The sequence below is a fragment of the Dasypus novemcinctus genome, chromosome 14, assembly GCF_030445035.2.
Source record: "Dasypus novemcinctus isolate mDasNov1 chromosome 14, mDasNov1.1.hap2, whole genome shotgun sequence".
Taxonomy (NCBI): Eukaryota; Metazoa; Chordata; class Mammalia; order Cingulata; family Dasypodidae; genus Dasypus; species Dasypus novemcinctus.
Genome location: NC_080686.1, coordinates 47,564,982 through 47,587,381, shown reverse-complemented (window position 1 = coordinate 47,587,381; position 22,400 = coordinate 47,564,982). Strand labels below are relative to the sequence as shown.

Below are 22,400 nucleotides of genomic sequence, written 5' to 3'. Positions count from 1 at the left end.
ATCCACTCATATTTTAAGTTAGCAAAAAGTATTGAGCACTTATTATATGCAAGGCACTGTACTGGTGTTGCCTTCAATATATGCACATAAGAAATAAACTCCAAATGGTTTAATTCTTACTTTAGAATGAATGAGTTGCTGACATGCTTGTGCTTTTACCCAAAGGGTGTGCACACCAAATGTTTGGTTCCTACCAGCTCATGACCCCCATCTTCATCGAAGTCCTCCTCTATCCCATCAGTCATCTCTTCTCCATCGGCATCAGGCCCTCCTTCAGCAGGCTCCTCTGTAGAGTGATCTGCATTCTCTGACACACATTCGTCTTGGATCAGCTCTACACTCTCTTCCAATTGCTTCTTCTGAGCTTCTGGGGGGGAAAAAGCAAATGACTACTACCTTGGGTTACTCACGAGCTATTTGGATAAATGATGAAAAACAGTCCATGAAAAGGTAAACTCTGGGCACTTTTAAGAGTGTGAGGCAGGAAAGATAACGTTTTCAGTTTTATTTATTTAATCATGTAAATTATGTACATATAACAATGTGCATTTATACCTATTTATTTTTAATGGCATTAACAAAAATCAGGGAATCCAGATGGTAGTACTATATAAACCAATAAAGATCTCAAAAAACAGATTTCTGGCCACTTTATTTTACATATAGTCCTTTCTAATAAGGCTGTTCTCTATGAAGGGAAAATAGAGCAAAAACAGAAATAGGATATAACATAGAAGACATCTTTCAAAGAGGGAGAATGAAGGAATCTCTTCCATAAGTTCAGCCTAAATGGAAAAACTTCACAGAGGAAAAAAGTACAAAAGCAGATATGCTATTCATTCAGAAGAAATGTCTATGTGATCAATCCTTTTAAATTTTAATGGATAAATGCTGCTGGCAATTGTGGGGAAATACAATAGTTAAGAGCACACACTCTGGTGTCAGACAGCCTGTGTTCAAAGTCAAACTTGACCACTTAGTAGACTTCTGATGCTATTAACGCTGCAAATGGTCAGCCCTCTCTGTACCTCAGTTTACTCTTCTATACAATTAGGACAACTATTTCCTAACTTTTAGGGTTTTGAATAGTAAGTCAAAGTGTTTAGTATAGTGACTTGCAAATAATAAGTGCTCAATAAATGAAGTAATAACATTCCACATTAATAGAATTCCCTCTAATTGCAGGATATGTGCAATCATTTACAGAAAGCCATTCTAATGGGAATCATGTCAGACCGCAATAATTATTTCCCCTAGTGGTTGGTTTTCATCTCCTGTGAAAATGTCAAGAAACGCTGGATACTGCATAAATAAGATCATCTTCTATACTACCTTCTCTAACTTATTCCAGTATGTACTCACGACTATCTCAAAAGCTGGGTTGTTTTCAAACAATTTGATTATTGTTAATACATTTTATCAGATGATTCTTTCATCATTTGATTCTAAATTTTAAAAGATGTTACTTTTGAGCTTATTAATTTAGATTTTGTAGGAATAAAAAGATATTACCAAAAGTTTGGGTTATTCCTGTACTTTTTCATAATGTGAGGTAAAAGGAAAATAAGTATTAATATGGATGTTTTCACTCAGCACAAAACTTTTCAAAAATAACTTACATGTAAATCGAAAAGCTTTGATAAACAAATCATGTATAAATAAGCAGACAGCCTTTCCTATAAATTATTGAAAACTGGAAGAAGCATCACTTATAAGTAAATGATCTTATATTTTAATTTATAAATTTAATTTATAAATAATAAAGTTCGTGTATTGAAAGTAAGACAGGAGTTAGGGGTGTGTGCCCTGACCCTGTTTTAGCTGCAGCTTAGTTCTGTAATAGAAGAAGAACAAGCACTGGGTTTGAATCTAAGCTTTGTCCATTTGGTCAGGTCATTTACACATGTTAAGTCATTCTTTCTTCATTTATAAAAAAGCATTGATAATAGTACCTATTATTTACAAACTCTGAAGGACTACATAAATGTGTATTTTATATGCAAAAAGGAGACATGCTTTTCATTGTGAATATGTCCAAATAACAATAACAAGGATTCTATCATAGTTAATTGGCAGATTCTGTGCATTCCATTTTCAGAAACCAGCCTAGATGGGAATTAAGCCCATGGCCATACTGCGAGGTGTGGCTGATTAGAGGCAACCCACAAGCAAACAATGAACTAGAGGCCCGATCAGATTGGGGAAGAACAGTGAAAATCTTGCAGACCTGAGGCTCCATTTTAGAGGAAGAAAAGAGTTGGTAGATCCAACCAAAGCTAAAAATAATTGCTATGGACGTCTTAGAATGACCAATACCTCAGCTTTTTTTCTTCACAATTACTTCACATATTTAGATGCAGCCTATATATTCCTTGATGTTTTTTTCTATCAATTTATTAGCTTCAGGTTTCTTCATATAATTAAGTAACTGACAGTAAGATGTAAAGTCTTCTTTTAAAGCTATACCTTTTAATTCTTATATACATATATGAGGATACTGATGGAAACAAGGTAGCATAAATTCTTTTTCTTTTCTCTGATGACTTCATAACTATTAACATAGAAGTCCTATAAAGACTATAATGTGTTAATTTAATAAAGATTGTTTCTCTAAATTGAGAAAATTATAATCCAGATTAAGTAGGGAAATTGATAAAAGAAAAAGATGGTTTAATTTTAGAAAAGGTGGCCCAGGTATCTTGATTAAAAGGAAGGAGAATTAAGCAAGAGATGCAGACCAAAAACACTCTAAAATTGACTGTTACTGAAAATTGCTAAGCTTTATTCATTTCATCTTCTTTCTGCTTACCATTGTCCTCCACAATTCTAGACCTTTGACCTAGAGTGACCCCCTCCCCCCACACACACGTTTGACCAACGCCCACTGAGAAGGAACTGTGGTGGGCAGTCTATGAACACTGAAAAGTTTTGACTCCTCTGACATTAATCCATTACATGCTCTATCCTATTTCCTTTATTATTTCTGATCCTTTGGAACCTACAGCAGATTTGGTTACTCTCGTTTGGACCCTCCACTCTTTCTCCCAGCAGTGGTTTTTATACTTATCATCAGGCCCCCTCATCTCTAGCCACTCCAGATCACCATGGTGATTTTTCAAAATGGCTTGGCTTTCAAGACCTGGTTTTGCTATCTCAAGAAAGATCAGGGAACAGAGGTTTGTGAGTAGACAATTATTACTCTATACAATGAAAATATCACATAATCTTACAACTTTTCCTAAATCCAACAGTGTCTCAGTTTTAGGTCATTGTGTTTAACCATTTATTATCTCAGATAAATAGACTTTTGCTTAAGGTTGAGGTTATATTGGAAATTTTTTCATCCGGTCTGGTATATCCATCTCTTCTTTATTGATTTTAGAAATATTTGTTCTCTGAGAACCTTCACATTTTGATATTAATGGTAATATTCATTTTATCCTCTAGAACAGGGGTTCTTAACAAGGGGTCCATGAGCTTGAATTGAAATTCAAAAAAACATTATTCTTGTGTAGACTTGTTGGTGTGGGTGTGATAGATTTATTAACTAATATACATTATTGTGTGGACTTAGTAAGGAGTCTGTGGTTTTCACCTGACTGGCAAAGGAGTCTGTGGAACAAAAAAGGTTAAGAAAAAGGTTTTCTGCTCTAGGAAAACCTCTGGCCACAGAAGCAGAGCAGAATTTCAAGAAGCCCCTGTAGGACCAGGTTTTAAAGATGCACAGCCCTACTCTTATCTGGCTTTGTGTATCAATTTGCTTCAGTTATCTTTGGAATATGAATGTCTTTCCTGATCCTCCTAGGTGAATGTGATCCCTCTCTCTTTTGATCATCCTAAGCCCTGATCAAATGCTGTATTATAGTTAATGCTACTGTTGTCTTATCCTTTTCTCATTAGTTTTTAAGCTTCCTGGACATTTGAGCTATTGCCTCACAAGGTCATTGTCACACTCAAAGGGGATAACTGCAATTTTTGTAAGCTGAATAGCACAATGCAAGTCAAACAGTTATCTAGGAGCATTTTGATGTGCTCTGTACCCCTGACTGAATATCTTACACACAGAAGACATAATATAAGATATTGGAAAGATATAGGATTTGGGATCATGCTTCTGCTAATTACTAATCCCACTAATTGTCGTTTTCTTCTATAAAAGATGGGTATAAAAATAACACCTCCTTCAGAAAGCTGTTTTGTCCTCAAAGAAGGAAAAAAGATGTGAATGGTTTTTTACACTGTAAAAGTCATACAAACACATCATAAAACATTTAAGATATATCTTAAAGTGAATCTATTTTGATTACTTGAGTGCTACAGCCAACTGTCCATGTCAAAATCATTTATTGCTACTTATCAGTAAGAATCACACTTCTAAGATAATTTTGGTTTGACATGGCCTTTTTATTTCTGTTTATACAGACAAAGGGTTTTAAGTTACTGTCTGTTTTTTGTTTTTTTAAATTCACATAGTAATATAACATATATCTAACTCCTCTGATGGCCTATAACACATATTGGTGAAAAAACAAATAACATCGCTATTCAGTCAATCAATAACTGGAAAGCTAAATACTTGAAAGGCATAACCTGGGCTGAGAAAAAAAGCTGTAATTACAATGGTAATTTTTCCACAGGAATTTAATGAAAATGCAATCAGCTTGTGCTTCAGTAATATGTAGTGATCACTTACTTTTGTGATCACCTCCATGAGAACTGTTATAATCGTTATACAATGACAGGTTCCATTAATAAAATCACAACTTAAAAACACATTTTATTTATTAAACTATTGACTCACAATTTAACGAGCAATTTTGGTCCAGTGATTAGATTGTGGATATAGAAAGAAATAAAGCAACTGGCTCATTTTTTATGAATAATTATCTAATTTTACTCCTACTGGAAATGAGTAATATTTTTTTAGTTAATCTTAACTTCATAACACTCACTTAATCCGTGCAATTCTTATTCTGCTTATCACTTTTACTTTTCATTGTGTATGCATGTGTATGTATGTGCATTTACCTCTGTCACTAAAGCTACTTTGGGGCAGAAACACTTATCCATTTTTGTATCCCTGTTGGCCAACTCAGAGTCTTAAACACAAATTAAAAGTTTGCTGAATATGTTCATGAATTGTGGAATTGATGTGGGCTATGGGTGGAAGGCTCTTTGTCTCTTCAGAAATAACTAAGCTGTTTGACTTGTGGGTGTGGAACGGTAAGAGGCTGCAGTCCTGCCCTTAGGGACGGTGACAGCAGGCTCCAGTCCCAGGAAATGTTTAACAAAGCAAGGGCTATAAACTTTAAGTATTTAGGGGAAATGCAAAAACCAAGGCTTATCTAAAATGTCTGGAGTCCTTGCTAAAAGCTTACCTAAGATGTGAAAGAGATATATGCTAATTGAAGCCTATTGAGAACTGAAACAAAGGGACCATTTGGCCTTTCCTCTCTGTATAAAAGACGTTTGAAAATCTTGTTCGGGGCTCGGGATTCAAACAGAAAGTTCCCGAGTCCGGCCGGCCGTCAATAAACCATTTTTCCTTCTCAAAATCATTCCTGAGTCCTGGCCTCTCTATTCTCAAATAATTGAACTTCTCTTAAATTCCACAACAGAATCAATGAATGAAAATAAATGTCTGATTGTCAAACCCCTGTCATAGTCAAAGTGATAGTTGAATCTGTCAACAAAGTGGCAAAACTACGAATCCAAGGAGAACCCTCCTTGCCACATTGTACATGACAGCCCCTTCCCATGATGTCAAAGTAAAACATGAATTCTGAATTTTTTGGAAGAAAACTGTTTATGTTTACATTGACAAGTTTCCACTAGAAAAATTAAATGTGGAAGCCTTCAAGTGGTTCCAGGGTGGAGAACTGACTTTGAACATCTGCCTCTTTGGCATGTCTGTAGGGTGAGAGTGATGGATGGCTATAGCATTTCTTTTGGGAGAAGAGAGGTGAGTTAGTATTAGCCTTTTTTTTTTTTTTGAAAGACTGTATTAAGAATTTTAAAAAGCCTGCAGTTATACTTAAAAGATAGCTCTAAAATCACCTAAATTATGGATTTCAACAAAATAAGAAGGTACATAATGGCTGCAAGATAGTGAGTTCTTACTGTGTATTAACCATGTAACATTCAATAACTTTAATCTTTGAAACATTCTGCAGTATAGACTTATTTATTTTACAGATGGGAAACTGAGACCCAAATAAGTTCAGCAATGTGTTTTTCCTTGGTCATCCATTTAATAAGTGAGAGAGTTGGAATTCCAACTTAAGGAGATCTTACTTCACAGCTTGAGCTATTTTCTAATATAGCTTTAGAAAAATGGCCCATTTTGATAGAACAGAAGAGTGTATTGATCTCGTCAGTAAAAACAGGACAACTTCACTCAAGAGTGAAAAAGACCATTTAGTTAGGGACATATGTTCTGGATTAAAAAAAATGGCTATCAAAGGAAAAGTAGTGACAAGCAAGCAGTAATAAGTGTTTCTGTTTAAGGGAAAATGCCTCAGGCTTTAAAAAGCCATAAAAGGAGATTTGATATTAAATTTCAATTATCATATTAAAATATTTTTCTGCACATTTTACTTCTACTTTGAAAGCTATATCTGTTTCAGAAAATAAGTTAGAATTATTGGAATTTATGTTCAAAGCATCTTATTAAATTTAGTTTGCTTTATAGCTATTATCATTAATATAACCACTAAAATTGGTTGAGTTGGCAATTAAGTTTTTTGACATGCTGCCTTAATTGGTAGCTAATTGTTAGCTGAATTGTACTTAGCAGATGGTAAGAATGAATGTTCATCCAAAAACAGTCACATTATTCATTAGGGTAAAGCTAGTATCCTAGAATCATTGCTTTTACATTCCAGTATAAATTGCATTTTAAAAATTCTACAACACTTTTGTGTGTGTGTGTGAAGTGTATAGGAAATTTAACTCAATGATTCCAGTAAATGCCATTTAGAAAGACCCAGTTTATTATGGATGGTATTCCAAAGAATCACATTAGGAAAGATAAATAAGAGGAACACTTTCAGATTAAAATATCAGTAACATAAGTACATTTTGGGGGAGACTGACCTCAAGTTGTTCACATGAAATAACCTGGATTGGTGAGCTGACAACAATGTGTTGTAAATCACTTTTTAAGATCATTGAGATGTTGCGTTTCTTCAAATCTCAATAAGTTATAGATATCAGGACCCTCATTTCCTAAATTTTATAAGTATCTTTCCAAAGTTCATGTAGCCAGTAAGTTTTGGAACAAGGTCTCCAATAGGATATAAACCTAATTCAGCTTGATTCATAAGTCTGGGGCTTCAAATATTTTTAAAAACATAAATTATTTGCCATAAGGAAGGTGAATTGGAAAGAGAATAGACTAGAGAGACTAGCTAAAAGGTGGTACAATTTTAGGGAGCTAAAAAATGTCGCAAAACTAATTTATTGTAGTGGTTACCCTACTCAGTAAAACTACTAAAATATCATTAAATTGTACTCTTGAAATGGGTTAATTTTATAATATGGAAAATATACCTCATAAAGTTGTTTTAAAAAAGTAAGGTGAGTGTAGCCATGCAAATGAGAGATGATGAGCATTTGGGTGTTGGCAGCAGCATTGGGAAAACAGAAAGAAGAAAGTGGAGTTAAAAGATATTTTGGTGACCAAAGTTAAGATCTGGCAACACTAGACACGGAAGGATCAGATGATGTTGAGGTTTGCAATTTGGTGATAGGATTTTTGTCATGGTGATATGACGACGACAGGATGCAGAGAGAAAAACATATTGGAATGAGAAAGTGGGGAGAAAGATAATGAGTTCAATTTTGAAAAGACTGTGATTGAGTTATCTAAGGATAGCCACAGGAAGCTCCCCAGTAAGCAGTTGGAAATTTTTTGATCTAACTGCTACAAAAGACAATTCGATCTCTTTTTTCCCCTTAAATTTAGCTTAAAAAAATTTTAACTTACTTTGTGTCAAATATTGCTACAAGGCTTGCTATGAAAAGGAGTGGTCTTCTTTTTCTGCCTCCTCACCTTTTCTACCTCCTCAACAGCTTTCCATACATTTCTTTTACATACTTGTCCTATCTGTAAAAAATATGTTTATATTGTTACTTCTTGATCAATTTTATGCACTGTTGACATTGTCCTTAGGAAGTTGAGGATTCTTTCTCTTTTACACAATGCTCATTCATTTCTCATTTCCTTGAAATAGTATAGTTTGAATTACATATAATATTTAAATAATTATAACTACATATATGCTTTACACAGCTCAGCAAAGTACAATTATTACTTTTCTGAAAAATAAGTTTTTTTCTTTAGGATTAACAATTGCCTCAGGCTTTAAAAATTTTATTTTATTTTATTTTATTTTTTCTCTATGTATGCATATACACTTTTTCCACCCCCATAGATGTGTAAATTTTTTCTGAACATGCCCACTTTCACACCCATTAGTTATTCTATTAATTTCATCTTCTTAAAAAGTCTCTCCCAGAGCTACTGACCAGTTCAGATTTAGGCTCATTTCTCTCTAGATTTCCCACACAACTCATATCATACCATGGGATCTCCTTTATCAGAATGGTTGGAGATTCCATTTGACTCTCTTCTTTGGATTCCCTCCTTTATGAAAGCTATATTTTCCTCTTTCTTGGTTTATTTCCTTATTTAAGTAAAGTACATCCTTCAGTACTTTTCAGGGAAAGGGCAAATTGGATGTAAATGTGTTGAAACTGCATATCTGAAAATTAATCTATCTTCAGATTTAATAATTTGGGTGTTAGATATAGAATTTTAGTTAAGCAATAATTTCCCTCAGAATTTTAAGGGCATTTTTCCCACTGCCCTCTAGCTTCTAGAGGGCTATTCTGTTTCCTGTTCCTTTATATGAAAACTCATTCTCTCTCTTTTCTTTCCTCCTTCCCTCTTTGTTTCACTTTAAGCTTGTAGGATTGTCTCTTTGTCTCTGTGTTCTAAATATTACAATCACATGCTTTGATGTATTTCTTTGTCTATTTTCCTTCATCCTTCTAGGCAACTGGTGGATCTTTTCAATCTGGTTAAGTATGTCTTTCAGTTCTGGGTATTAATTATTATTATTTTTTGATGATCATTCTCCTCTCTCTTTCTGAAACTCTGATATTAAGATATCCATCTTCTAGTTTTCTTATATTTCCCCACCTGTTTTCTATATCTATATTCTTGTATATTTTTTCTGGGAGAGTTTCTTCAGTTTTGTCTTCCAACCTTTGTATTGAGCTTTTCATTTGTACTATCACATGTTGATTCCTAAGAACTTTTAAAAAAATCTACTCTATGAATATTCAGTTTTAAGTCTTATTTCTTGAATGCAGTATCTTCTCATCTCTTTGAAGGTATTAATTGGCATTTAAAATTTTTTATTTTTTCTTCATAATTTGTTCGCTCTAATTTTTTATGTTAAATGTTTTCCTCTGGTGATTATTGTTTGTTCAATTTAGAGGGACATTAAATAATGATTGAAAACATTGTGAGCAGAGGAGTGTATTGTTTCTGCAGGGAAATCTGGTTGACTCTTCTTGGGGACCTCTACTGCAACATCTTTAAATCTTCCCTCATGTTCTCAATTGAAGACTCTTCTAGTGTCCTTTCAGTGGTCTGGCATCTGAGGGGGGGAGAAGGCTTGGCATTTCTATATTTAGTGCATAAACTTTCTTTCTCTCCACTTATTTCAACACTGTTTGTTGTCTCCCAGTCCTGAGATGTTGTTAAAGGATTTATCTCTAGTCTTCTGCCAAAGAGGGGCAGGAACAGTTCTTTGGCTGCACATTGAAAATGCAGATATAGAAGTCTGTTTCTAAAACAAACTTTCAGACTATCTATAACCCCTCTTCCAAATAAATCTGATGCCTTCAATTCTTGATTCTTTCAGAAGTTCTCTGGTTAAAAATGGATTCAGCTTTCTTGGATGTACAAGTCAGGTAAACATCTCCATACAGTTTCTAAAATTTTATCCCCATTGTCTTTATTCCTGGGGGCTTATTTATGTTTTGCTTATTTTTATAATCCCATTTTATTTTAATGCAGTTTCTGGAAAGAGCAGAGCTCAAGCCATGTGTTCAGACTATCATCTTTAACCTGAAATATTACCAATTCAGTCTTAAGGGTCAATGATAACAGCAAGGTATTCAGAACAGAAATAGTCATGTTATAGGCTGCAGCAGTCAGATTATATCTGGAGCAATGCTTTACATTCTGAATATCACAATTTGTGGTTGACAAAATATAGAATTCTCCTACAAGAGAGATGATGGTTGTTCAAGTTGGAAAACCAAGTTACACGAGAAAAGAAGTCTATAAAGATATGATAATCAAATTTTGAATGCAGTTAAATTGATTATCCGTGGGCCGATTATATAGACTGTTCAATGGTTTTGGAGGGGTGAGGATATTATAGTACTCTTTAAATATTGAACTGTCCATTACATTCACAAGGAAGTAGACATTAAGCTTATTTACACAGAACATAAAAAGTATACATGAATCAAAGTAAAAATGAGATTAATTTTGGCTCAATGTAAGGAAGAACCTACCAGAGGGGTCTCAGTCACGTGAACTGGCTATATAAAGATATTAGCAGACTGAAAAGTGCATGCCAAGTGAAAACTGAGCAGCAGTATTGACATTCCAATATTTTCAAGAGAAGTCACATATTTTAATATTTATTTGTAATATTCTAATTTTTGGCAACTAATTTTAAAATTATTTTTTATACCAAATATATGTACAGGGGGAATTTATACTATGGGGCTATAGTTTATGACCCTTCTAATACGTAGTTCTAACATAGGATGTTATCTTTGGCAATCATCCAAATGAGACTGACTGACCAAGTATTAAACATACCACTAAAAATAAAGTTGGACTAAATAAAGTCTTATTGTTTGTTCATTTGAGTCTGTCTGAAAACTGAATAAAACTTAAAAAAAAATGCAGATACCCATGGGGTAATTGTGCCTATTGTATGATACCCAGCCTTTACTTTTCTTTCTTGCTCTTTTGATCATTTAACGCCTGATATTTGGCAATTTATATGTATGTCTTCTAAAAGAATCATGGAGGAATGAGGCACAATTCTAGGTTAAACTGACATCAGGTGGGATACATTGCTTTCAGTAATCTATACAGTCACTGCATCTCAAAAGAGTTGTATTATTTGTGTTATTCAATGGAAAAAAATGATAAATGCATGATGATTCATACAAATTATAAATTTAATTTTAAAAGTTGAAATATACATTTGAGTACATAATTCATCCCTCTAGTTTACATTTGAATGGATTCAGACCTAGAGAATCAAATGACTTGCTAAGTAATACACTGGCCATAGCACATGGTTTTGGGAAGCATTAGAGAAGATGTGATCTGTTCTCAAGAAGCTTACAAAGTCAAAGAAAGAAATTGAAACATCTATTAGAAGTAGTTTAAAGAGTAGAGAATCTAAAATAATGTACTTACATTTAATTGTAATTATTCATGATAGTATAGAAATTCACTTCAAACAAAAAAGAAAAAAATGGTACAAATGATAAAATGAAATTTGGACTCTGGACAAGCTCCAATTTATGTGGCTTTTCCTACGTTTTCTTCTTGATCTTCCATCTCCATGCTGCTACTACCTCTGGGCTGATTACTTTTTATTATGAAATGACTAATAGCAATTTGGAAATGAGAGATGTATAAAAGAAGTACTAATGAAAAGTAAATGCTAGCTACCAAATAATTAGCTTTGAAAGTCAATTAAGCATTAAAAGGAGTGCCCCCTAAAATTTAATAAAGAAGAATTGCATATTTTTAAATGAATTTTATTGAATTTACTTCCACTTTCTATAATAGTGTTGATGCTTTTCATATAACTCTAGTTTCTTTTCATAAAGAAAATATGGAAAAATATAGGCAACGATCATCTTTTCTCCATAAATATGAACACTAAGGAGACATTTATTAAGACAATGAAATTGCAAACTAATTCTATTTTCTTCCTAACTTGTTAAAGTAAGAATGACATAAAAAGTAAAGAAACAATCCTATCAGTTTAAAAGTAACTGTCTCATACTGGAAAAGTTTAAGTTCATGCAAAAACAAGGTGTTAGCCTTTCATGAAAGGAAAATGCAAGCTTTGAATTTTTAATGCTATGTTTATAGATGATCATGCAAGAAGATATGCATAAGGTATTATTCATTGCAGCAAACTGGAAGGTAGAATATGATAGAATAAGGATCACATTTTTCTCTTTGAGGTGATTTATATTTAAATGAGTTCTCTGTAATCCTTTAAACTGAAGTGCAAATTGGCTATCAAAGTCCTTTGCTGTAAGCGTTGTTTTACATAATAATGAATTTCACAGAAGTTCCTCAAAGGGAAATATTGATTTAGGCAACATCACTGGATAGTTCAACTATAGTGACACTTTAGTGTCATAAACCAGCACATAAAAAAAAAACTTTATAAAATCTAAAATTTCTCTATTTCTCTATTAAGAAGTAGAGGCAGAAGATCCTTCTTGGTAGAAAATATATTTGCAATAGATATTTTTTAACAAAATGATTCCATTTAATCTCCCATTTCTTATCCACATCAAGTGAGAATTTACCTAATGTGCTATGTACATGCCTTGTATTGTTTAAAAAATGGGCTACATGAAAGTAGAAGGGAAATGGGAAATGTTCATTTGTCTGTATACAGTTGTGTTGCTACCATTTCCAGAGAGCTACTATTTATTGAGCCTTTATTCTGTGCTAGTTACTGTGCTATATATCGTACATACTGTACATATGCTTCTTCAACTACTTCTCAAAAGAGACCTGTGAGATAGCCATTACTATCCTCATTTTATAATTGAGAAAACTGAAACTATGTAGAGCGTGAGGATTTGAACTGAAGTTGATTTCTCTCTTCTCCATTAAGCTGATTCCCCACCTTACATCGAGCTTCTTTTCATTCTTGAGTCCTTTATCGCTCATCACCATTGTAGTAAGTGATATGGCCAAAAAAATTGGTGGGCTTGTTGTAGCTTGGGGGTTTCAGATTCCAACTGTTTTTAGTGAAATCCTGTGACCAGACCCTGGGTCTACATCAGAAAGGCTCTACATCAGAAAGGGCACTAGATTCAGGCATAAGACTTGGGTTTGAATCCAACCTTTGTCTTTAACTAGCAACAGAAAAATCAATTTTTCTCCTTGAGTCTTTGTTTTCTTATCTGTGAAACAAGGTAGAATCTGATCAATAGCTTTCACCACTTTATTTAAGTGAAATTCTTTAAGCAAATTAAGTTATGCTGAATCCCAGTATGTAAAATAGATAAAGGTAGGGCTACAATGGCTGGAGTAAGGGTTGGGTTTGGAGGAGGCACATGATGATCTCCTAATCCCCATTTCACAATTTCCAAGGAGGTCCTGAAACATCTAAAGCCTAAGGAGAACACAATTTTCAAACTATGGACTAACTCATTTTTAAGCTTCTCCCCACTTCTCATATTCTATGCTTCTAAAAATATCTGCAGACACATGAAAACGTCATTAGAATGGTATTATAATAGAACCGTGGCCAGGGCTGATAATTCAAAGGAAAGAGGCCATGAAGTTGTAAAAGGATATAATCAAATAACTTGGCCAGTGGGTGGCCAGGGACATACTATGGGTGGTGAGTTTCCTGAAATGGGGCACTAAAGTTTTGAGTGGCAACAGGGCAGGAGTTGGGCTTTGTAGTGATTTGCTAAATCCGGTAACTTTTGCTGCAGTTAATTTAATGAAATGTGAATGTTATTTTAACCTGACAGCCTTATTCTATTGCTTGATTTTATTTTATTCAAGATTACTTGATATCAATATATAAACTTTCACTTGTGATTCAACCATTACTTCTTATTATCATCCAAATACTTTTCCATGGTTTTTTTTCAATATGAATCGTTGAAGACTCAGATCATGTTCTCTAAAAGAAAAAAAATCATATTCCATTGTTGCAGCTCTTGGTTTAAAACTTTATTTATTCCATGTATCTATATTAAACTCTATTAAACTCAGTCAGTGTCCCCTTCACCCTGTGCTGTCTGTGTTTGATGGTGCCTCACTGGTCTAATTCTGACATGTCTGTGGTCACAGATCCTTTTCACTTACCTGCCTCCGCCTTCTGCTGCTTCTCAATCTTCTCCAGGCGCCCTAGCAAGGAGTCAATTTTAGTTTTGATCTGGGTTAATTCTTTCTTGATTGTCTGTAACTCATCTGATTTCACTGGAAAGAGGAAAAGGGGAAAGAAAGCAGAAGAACATCAAATGCACCGACTCACATAGGGCAAAACTCATAGATACCCCATGTGTTTTCTCAAGACTGTGTCAAGCCACACAGGATTCTTTTTAGTTTTATCAGCATCTCTTTTCTTCCAATGTTCCTGGAACACTAGATGACTTAATCATTATAAGCAGTGAATCTCAGAGATAGGAAATCATTTTGACCAAAGGCTATGTAAAAGGGTAAAGGAATTAGAAATGTTTTATAAAAATAACTAAATTCCACTTTGGCAAATAGTAGAATAAATCTGCAATGTAAGATGGCCTTAGATTGAGGAATGATTAAATGGTGATAGGTATGCTAATATTAATTCAAGGCACTATTTGTAATATAGATTTCAACAGTCAATGGTTGAAATCCAGTTCCTTGGTGATTGATTGAAACCAGGATATGACGTTTATCCTCTTTAAGAATGTCTTAGGTGCTAGAGAACTCTTTTCCACTTATCTAAACTCTTGTTATGTCATCCATTCTTATTAAGAAATGAGGCAATAGGTTTGCTTGTCTCTCTATAAGCCCTGGGGCCTGGAGGAAAGGAAATTCACTGAAGTTCCCACTGACATTTTCTCCAGCCAAGGTTCCCATCTCAGGTTTCTGGTGTTTAATATGATGTCTAAGAGAAAAAAAAATGGGACTAATGTCAGGATTGACAACTTTTCATTTTACTTTTCTTCAGGTTTATAGTGATCTAAGCTTGGATATTTCCCCTGAAATTTCTGAAGAAACTAGATTGTTTAACTTGATTCCTTAGCCTGTAGGAAATAAAAAACAACAACAAAACAAAACAAAAAAACAAAAAACAAAATGCCATCTCTGCTTAAAATAGACACACTTGTCAGTTAAGATACAGGGTATGATATATATGATATTTTAAATAATATATACATTAGGTGCCCAAAGTAAGAATACATATTTTCCAATATAAAAATAAGAAAATATTTCTAATCATCAAACCGTATTTTTTCTCAAAAGTTAGAATATTTTACTTATAATGCAAAGTAGATTGCAAAATAAAAACTTAAGACTCAGTGGCCTTGTTGAGTGTTCTTCTTATGAAGTACCAAACTGAAAGTAGAACACAGTTTTAAAACAGAGAATTATTCCTTAAGTCAATTACTCCAAAGATGTCAAAGTATCATTGTTGAATCACAGCCTAATTTGAAAAACATCGTGTCACAAATGCAAATTGATTCTGCTTTGAAGAATGCTCCTTATTCCTTTGATGGAAGCATGTCATATCGTTTACTTAAACCTATCAAATTTAATTGAAAATATTTTATCTTATTATATTAGCTTTCATTGCAGGAGAAATGGGACTATGGATGGAAACTAATAGAATTTATTTCTTAGCAAGTAGAGCCAATATTTAGGACAGAATTTCAATCAACTAATTCTTATTTGTTTACCTTTTTAAAACAACACAAACCAATAAACCAAAAATATCTCACTTTGCAGAAGCTACATTGCAAAACAACTAGAAATCTGGATTCACAAATAGCAACTAATGTGTCCAGGAGGTGAAGGTTTCTTTTGAGTCTAGACCCTGATCTAGCACTAGATGCCTTTTAAGATCAGAGCCAAGTCATTGTAAAATGTGAAGCTCATTAATTCATACTATTTAAGCTTAGATAGAATAAGCATGATTTGAGAGAGGCTTTGTTAGCTTTTTCTTAGTTCCTAACAGAAATGTTGAAATGAGACTTTAGTCCTGTGCAGGTTCCCCAGCTTCTTTCTTGGACTGAAGGAAGAAAATGCTCATCAAAGCTCCTGCAAATCAGGGCTTACAAAATGGTCATGCCTGCTCCTTGGAAGTCTGGAACATGCCAGTGAACACAATGGGTGACAGGATCCTGAACCTGCCAGCCCCATCGACTTTCCTTTCCCTATTGTACTTCGAGCCTCAGTGTCATCCTAGGAAGAAACCTTGAAAAAATATATCTAAAAATATATCTAGAAAAAAATATATCTAGTCCTGTTTTTACCTTTGTTCATTTGGAGTTACGATCCATAGACAGGGCCTGGTTTTGGCTCTTTTGCCTGGTTTCCAGATAGACTTCCTGGGATGATCCACCTCTTTAATGTATTCTATCTCTTTTCTGCATTCATTTTCTTATTTATTTTCTTATTTATTTATTTTTGCTCCTCTTAACTATTTCTCTACTGCACTATGGTTTACATTAAGCACCTATATGTTTTAATTTGCTCCATCATAACGATGTACATATTACACTAAAGACAGAGTATTTTTCCTCTTTGCAACTTCTTTGATTTCTGATATTCTTCCCCCAAATAAGTTATTAGAGAATTAAGGAGCACTGTAACTTCAGAACATGACTATGCATTTTCATTGTACTCTTTTCATTGCACTAATTGCCCTTCTGCCTTACATTTGCCCTGCCTCTTAAATATTGTCCTCTGAATAGTACTTATCATAAACCTTTCCTACTGAAAATACTTTCAAAATGTCCTGGTTTTCTATAGGAAAAATAACCCCAGAAACACATACACATGCACAAACCAAACTCTTTACACTGGTATTCAGGGTATGCTCCAAAGTAGGTTTATAGTGATATATTCAATTTTTTCTTATGGTGAACTCTTTTGAATACAACAGCTTAGTCCTTAATCAAGTACTGTTTGGAACCAGATAGAAATAGTTCACATCTATGTCCCTTGGGGAAGTTGCTTCTAATATTAAACTTCAATTTCATCACCTCTATTAGTCCCATCATCTACCTGAGAGGATTGTTATGAAAATTTAATAAGATAATGACCATAAAGCAATCAGTACTGCCCAGCTGGCATGTAATCAGGTTCAATAAATGGTAGAAGCAATAGATATGATTATTTCTATTATTGTTATTATTTACATATATCTTCCAGCAAACACTATCTCCTCCAAACATGTCTGGTAAAACCCTACCCACCTAGTTTAAGTCTTGCCTCTTCCATGAATTCTTCCTTGATTAACCCACTGGAGGGGATATCTCTCACCTGTAATCTTTTTGACATGTCACATTTTACTGGTAGACATATACTGTTTGTTGACTCTTCTTTTAGCTTATTTTTATTATTAAATTGTAAGTTTCTTGAGAGCGAAACATAATTGGGACTTTTCATTTGTATGACTTACTTTTATTATTAAATTGTAAGCTTCTTGAGAGTAAAGACTTTAATAGGTATTCAAGAATTTCAGGGGTTATGCTTTTGAATATTTTCTGTGTTTTGATAAGCTTTTCCTCTTATTTCAAAATGAAATTAGCAGGCTTTAAAAGGAGATGCTAAATCATATTAAGCATAACTAGTACCTAACTAAAACTGTCTATTTCTCACCATAACTTAGATCCCTGAAAAGTTATTCAGATTCCTGATTAATAAATCATTCTTATACTTGATGATATGACATCCATAAAGGAAGGAATTGTGGACAACTGTCTGAAGCTGAAGAAATGGACGCATATCATTGGATTCACGTAATCATAGGTTCTCTAAAATCAACCTCCCTTGAATGGAAAGAAGATAGTTTATCCTTTATTTTCCTCATTCCTGAAAAATCCTAGTCCAGTGTCTTGAACAAAGTAAGCAGTTAACAAATACCAGGAAATTTGAAGGTATGTGTATGCATTATGTACAGTCACCCATTACATAACTGAATTACCAATTTCAAAGTAGTGCAACAAATTTTATTAAAAGCTTTGTTTCCAATGTATATGTATGTGGCAGGTACTTTCTCCAGTAATTGATTGCCTAGTGTGGCGACAGATAAGAAAATAGAGGGCGCAAAAAAGATTAGCTTGGAAATATGTCTTTTCTTTATCAGAAGCAATTGAAACAATAAGAAGGGAACTTTTGGCAAATTCTCTTTTGTATTTTTTCCCATTTCCATCCAATCCTCTAAAATGCACAATCTTCATCTTTAAAGATACATTGCATAGAATACAAGGCCTTTGTTTTTATATAGAGTATTAGAGAATGTGAGTTAGTATTTTTTTTCCTCTAAGAATAATGCTGCATACTTTAAATCAACTTGCTGTTCTACAATTCTTAAGGTAAAAAGTCTCTAATGTAGAAAAGCCAGGGGTAAAGGGAAGATTAGATCTAATTACTAGACCAGATTAAGTACTTGACTTTTACTCTCAGTGATAAGGATGTATATTGGGTTGATTAGGAGTCCCCAAAATTCATGTCCTCTGGGAACCTCAGAATGTGAATTTATTTGGAAATAGAACCTTTGCAGATGTAATTCATTAATTAAAAATGAGGCCATCCTGGATTAGAGTGGGACCTAATCCAATATGACTGGTGTCCTTGTAAGAAGAGGGAAATATGGCCACAGGCACACAGACACAGTGATAAGATGGCCAAGTAAAGATGGAAGCAGAGATTTCAGTTATACTGACACAAACCAAGGAACACCCAGAGCTACCAGAAACTACCAGAAGCTGAAAGAGCAAAGGAAGGGATGAGCATTTCCCTGCCAACAACTTAATTTTGGACCTCTAGCCTTCAGAATTGTGAGGGAATAAATGTCTGTTGTTTAAAACCACCCAGTTTGTGATAATTTATTAGGGCAACCCTAAAATCTAAGATGGGGACAACTGTTATATTTGAAGAGGATCATTTTGACTTACATTGTGAAAAGACTATAAGGTGGGAGGGAGACCACTAAGGAGGCTGTGGAAATCATTCATGGGATCAATGATGGTAGATGATGGTAGATTGTCCTGGACCAGGTATTAGAAGTTGAGTGGTGAGACACAGATGGATTCTGAATGTATCTTAAAAACTGAGGGAACAGGATTTGCTGATGGATCGGAAGTAGAGTGTAGGTGAAAGAGCGAAGCCCAGAAGAGCTCCATGACTTTTGGGCTCTGTTAACTGGAAGAATATAATTGTCATTTGCTGTGACAGGGAAGACTGCTGGAGGCTCAGGTTGTAGGAAGAAGATAAGGAATTTTGTTTAGACTTGTGAATTTGAGATGCCTATTGGTACTGAATGCAGGTGACAAGTAGGCAGTGGGGTACATGAGTCTGGAGATTATAGGAGAGACCAGAGGTAGAAAAATAAAATTGGGCATTACCAATGAGAAATGGTAATTTAAGCTAATATACAGGATGTTTGTCCTAGCATCAAGTATACTCACACAGCAGGCATTTTAGTAACCATCAGGGTGACAGTTTTACGTTATTTTATAATATAAATCCCCAAAAGAAAAAGGCTACGTTCTTGAACAAATCCATTCCTGTGGGTGTGGGGCTCTTTTGACAGTGAAACATGACTCAGGTTGGATTTCTGCCCTCTTACTGGAGCTTTATATAAACAGAGACACAGAGAGAGACACTGAGGAAAAGGAGGCTGCCCTTTTTGATCCTGCCATATGATAGAGGACTTGAGGATCGCCAGCAGCCAAAAGTTAAGCATGAAGTCCCCAAGCAGCTGGGCCCATGGAGCCTTCAAGAACATGAGAAATGGGGAAAAAATAAACAAAGTTCCTGGGATAAATTGCTTCAGTTTTTTTTAATTTTTATTTTTCTTTTGCAACAGTAACACTAGAGAAACTAAGAGTCATGTTTGCCTCACGCAGATAATCTTAAACATTCTTCCTAACCTATCACTACAGTATTTGGGTAAATAATCATATTAAATAATTTTAGAACTGCACTCTCTAAGAAGTTCATTGATTTTGGTGATAAATGTTATTACATTTTGATACAGTCAACAAAATGATGTTTGTGCCTTTTGCTGTGACATGAGATATAATCTGAAAAGGAAATTAGTTACACAGGATGATACCATCTGTCCACTAAAAACAAATGCTTGCATCTGTGGCTAATGTGGTAAAAATTATATCACTTTATTTTAATCCCCAATGGGTCATATCAATTCAGGGACAAATAAATAAACTTCAACTGTCTAGAGTTCTCAGCAGAGGGTGATTGAGTGTGCCTGTCCCCCCTTCTTCCCATGACATTTTGCAATGTTTGGATATATTTTTGATTGTCACAACTTGGGTGGGGAATGCTACTGGCTTCCATGGGTTGAGGTCAGGAATGCTGCTAAATATCCTATAATGCTCAGGATAGTCCCCACATACCAGAACAAAGAATTATCTGGTCAAAACATGTCAATAGTGCCGAGGCTGTGACATTCTGGTCTAGATAATTATCTGGTCTACCCCCCAACTCCATATTTCCTATGAACTTCCTAAAAAAATGTTTAAATGTTAGTAATCATTTTAATTTTAACAATAATATTAGTTTGTTATTCTTTTTGTTTTTCCTAGCCTTTGATAAACTTACTTAATATAAAAAATAAGGGAGGGAATACACACAATTTGCACAGAACTTAACAATTTGTCACTTTGACATACACTAATTCAACAATAAGGAACTTGCAATTTATAAGATTTATAAGATATTCCCAAAGACACACAGTCTGCTATATTGATATAAGAACTTTCTTGAATTTGCCTTTTTTTCCCATCTGTATTAATCTGGTTATATTAATGAACCACATTAAAGTCTAGTGAAAAAGCCAAGCAGAGATGTTCATAAATGTATTTATTTACTGTAAATACATTATAGTTATTTTAGTTGGGCTACCCTCTCCATAAATATTAGGTTGTAATTTTAGCAGGACTTCATTTCTTTCTTTATACAAAGTAGTACTCAGTTTTGAGACAGTGAAACCATATGGAGCTGAGAAATGCATATTTACCGGGAATGAATTAAATGGACCCGAATTTCATTCTCGCTTACGTACTTAACTAAAGAATATCTACAAATGTAGACCTTAAAGTAAAAAGATCTCCATACTCTGTTTAGGTCTTCTACACACTTAATCCTCATCATAGAAATTTAATATATTATTTTGATCAGGTACCACTTTGCTCGGAGTCTTTTCCCTTGCCCCTGGATGAAATCCAAACCCTTCAATATTCCCCAGTTTCTCATTATCCTGTTATCCAACTTTATTTTCTGTTATGTTTAATCACAATGCCCTCAGTTTCTCAACTGGCATTCCTAGCACTAAATCTTTGCTTATTTAATAATTAATAATAATAATTGTTATCATTTACTATCTATTGAGATCTTAATACCAGACATAATATCAGTCAATGATAATAATAATGTTATTATTGTTTATTATCTGAGTCCTTTATAACATCAGACACATGTATTAGCTCATTCAATCCTCACAGCAACTTTATGGAGAAGACAGTAATATTATTTTCGTTTTATAAGGAGAAAATGAAAGCGCAAGAAAACATATAATCTTGCTTTAGAATACACAGTTAGTAAATGGCAGAGCCAAGAACTGCCTAAGCACTTTATATGGATAAGTAATTTAAATCTTATAACGACCTACTAGATATACATTATTATCATTTCCATTTTCCAGATGAGAAAATAAAGGCATACAGGGGTTAGGGGATTTCCCTGAGGCCGCAGTGGTATAAGTTGGGGAGCAGCACGGATTCCACCCCAGGCAGTCTGACACAGCCTCACTCTTCCCCACTACAGTATACTGGTGAGCGAGTTTCTCTGCCTCTATCCTCTTTATATACCCCTTTACCCTTCTAAATTCAATCAAAATAGTCTACCAAATCTTCTACAACCCCTCTGGCCAACAGTAATTTCTTTTCTTAAAACCTCCACAGCACAATGTGTACTTTGCCCAAGATAATGGTGGCTAGGGCTGTTTAACAGATTCTCTGCTGGAGAGGGATAGTAACATTGTTGTACTGATTGAGGCTTTATCTCCATCTCAAGTTCTTTTGGGGGAAAAAACAAAACACAGAAAACAACACAGCAACACTTTCCATGAACTATTCCTTAAATTTAATACAAAAATCTCTAATTTCCCATTAAGTGCTTCAGATCTTTTACATCATTCTGTCACCTATTCTGACACTGAAAACCCATTGATGAGTGTGCCCAAAGACACGAAAACTTTCTGGAACTTCCTTGTTTAACATTCAAATTTAAATGAACTATTTAAAAGAAGTGATATAATAGAATTTTTTCCCACACAGCACTGATATTT

At 34.2% G+C, this 22,400-nt stretch overlaps 1 protein-coding gene across 5 annotated transcripts in view; it reads right to left on the bottom strand.

Moving 5' to 3' along the window:
* RALYL (RALY RNA binding protein like) overlaps positions 1-22,400 on the bottom strand; it is a 757,145-nt gene that overhangs the window by 39,060 nt on the left and 695,685 nt on the right. For 4 of the 5 annotated variants that reach the window (XM_058275682.2, XM_071207892.1, XM_058275688.2 and 1 more), the window contains 2 exons: positions 14,183-14,296; positions 195-367 (listed from right to left, as the gene is read on the bottom strand). In XM_058275682.2, the coding sequence (XP_058131665.1) occupies positions 195-367; positions 14,183-14,296 (287 nt within the window). The remainder of the gene's footprint in view (positions 1-194; positions 368-14,182; positions 14,297-22,400) is intronic. The other variant, XM_058275685.1, reaches the window with a different exon arrangement.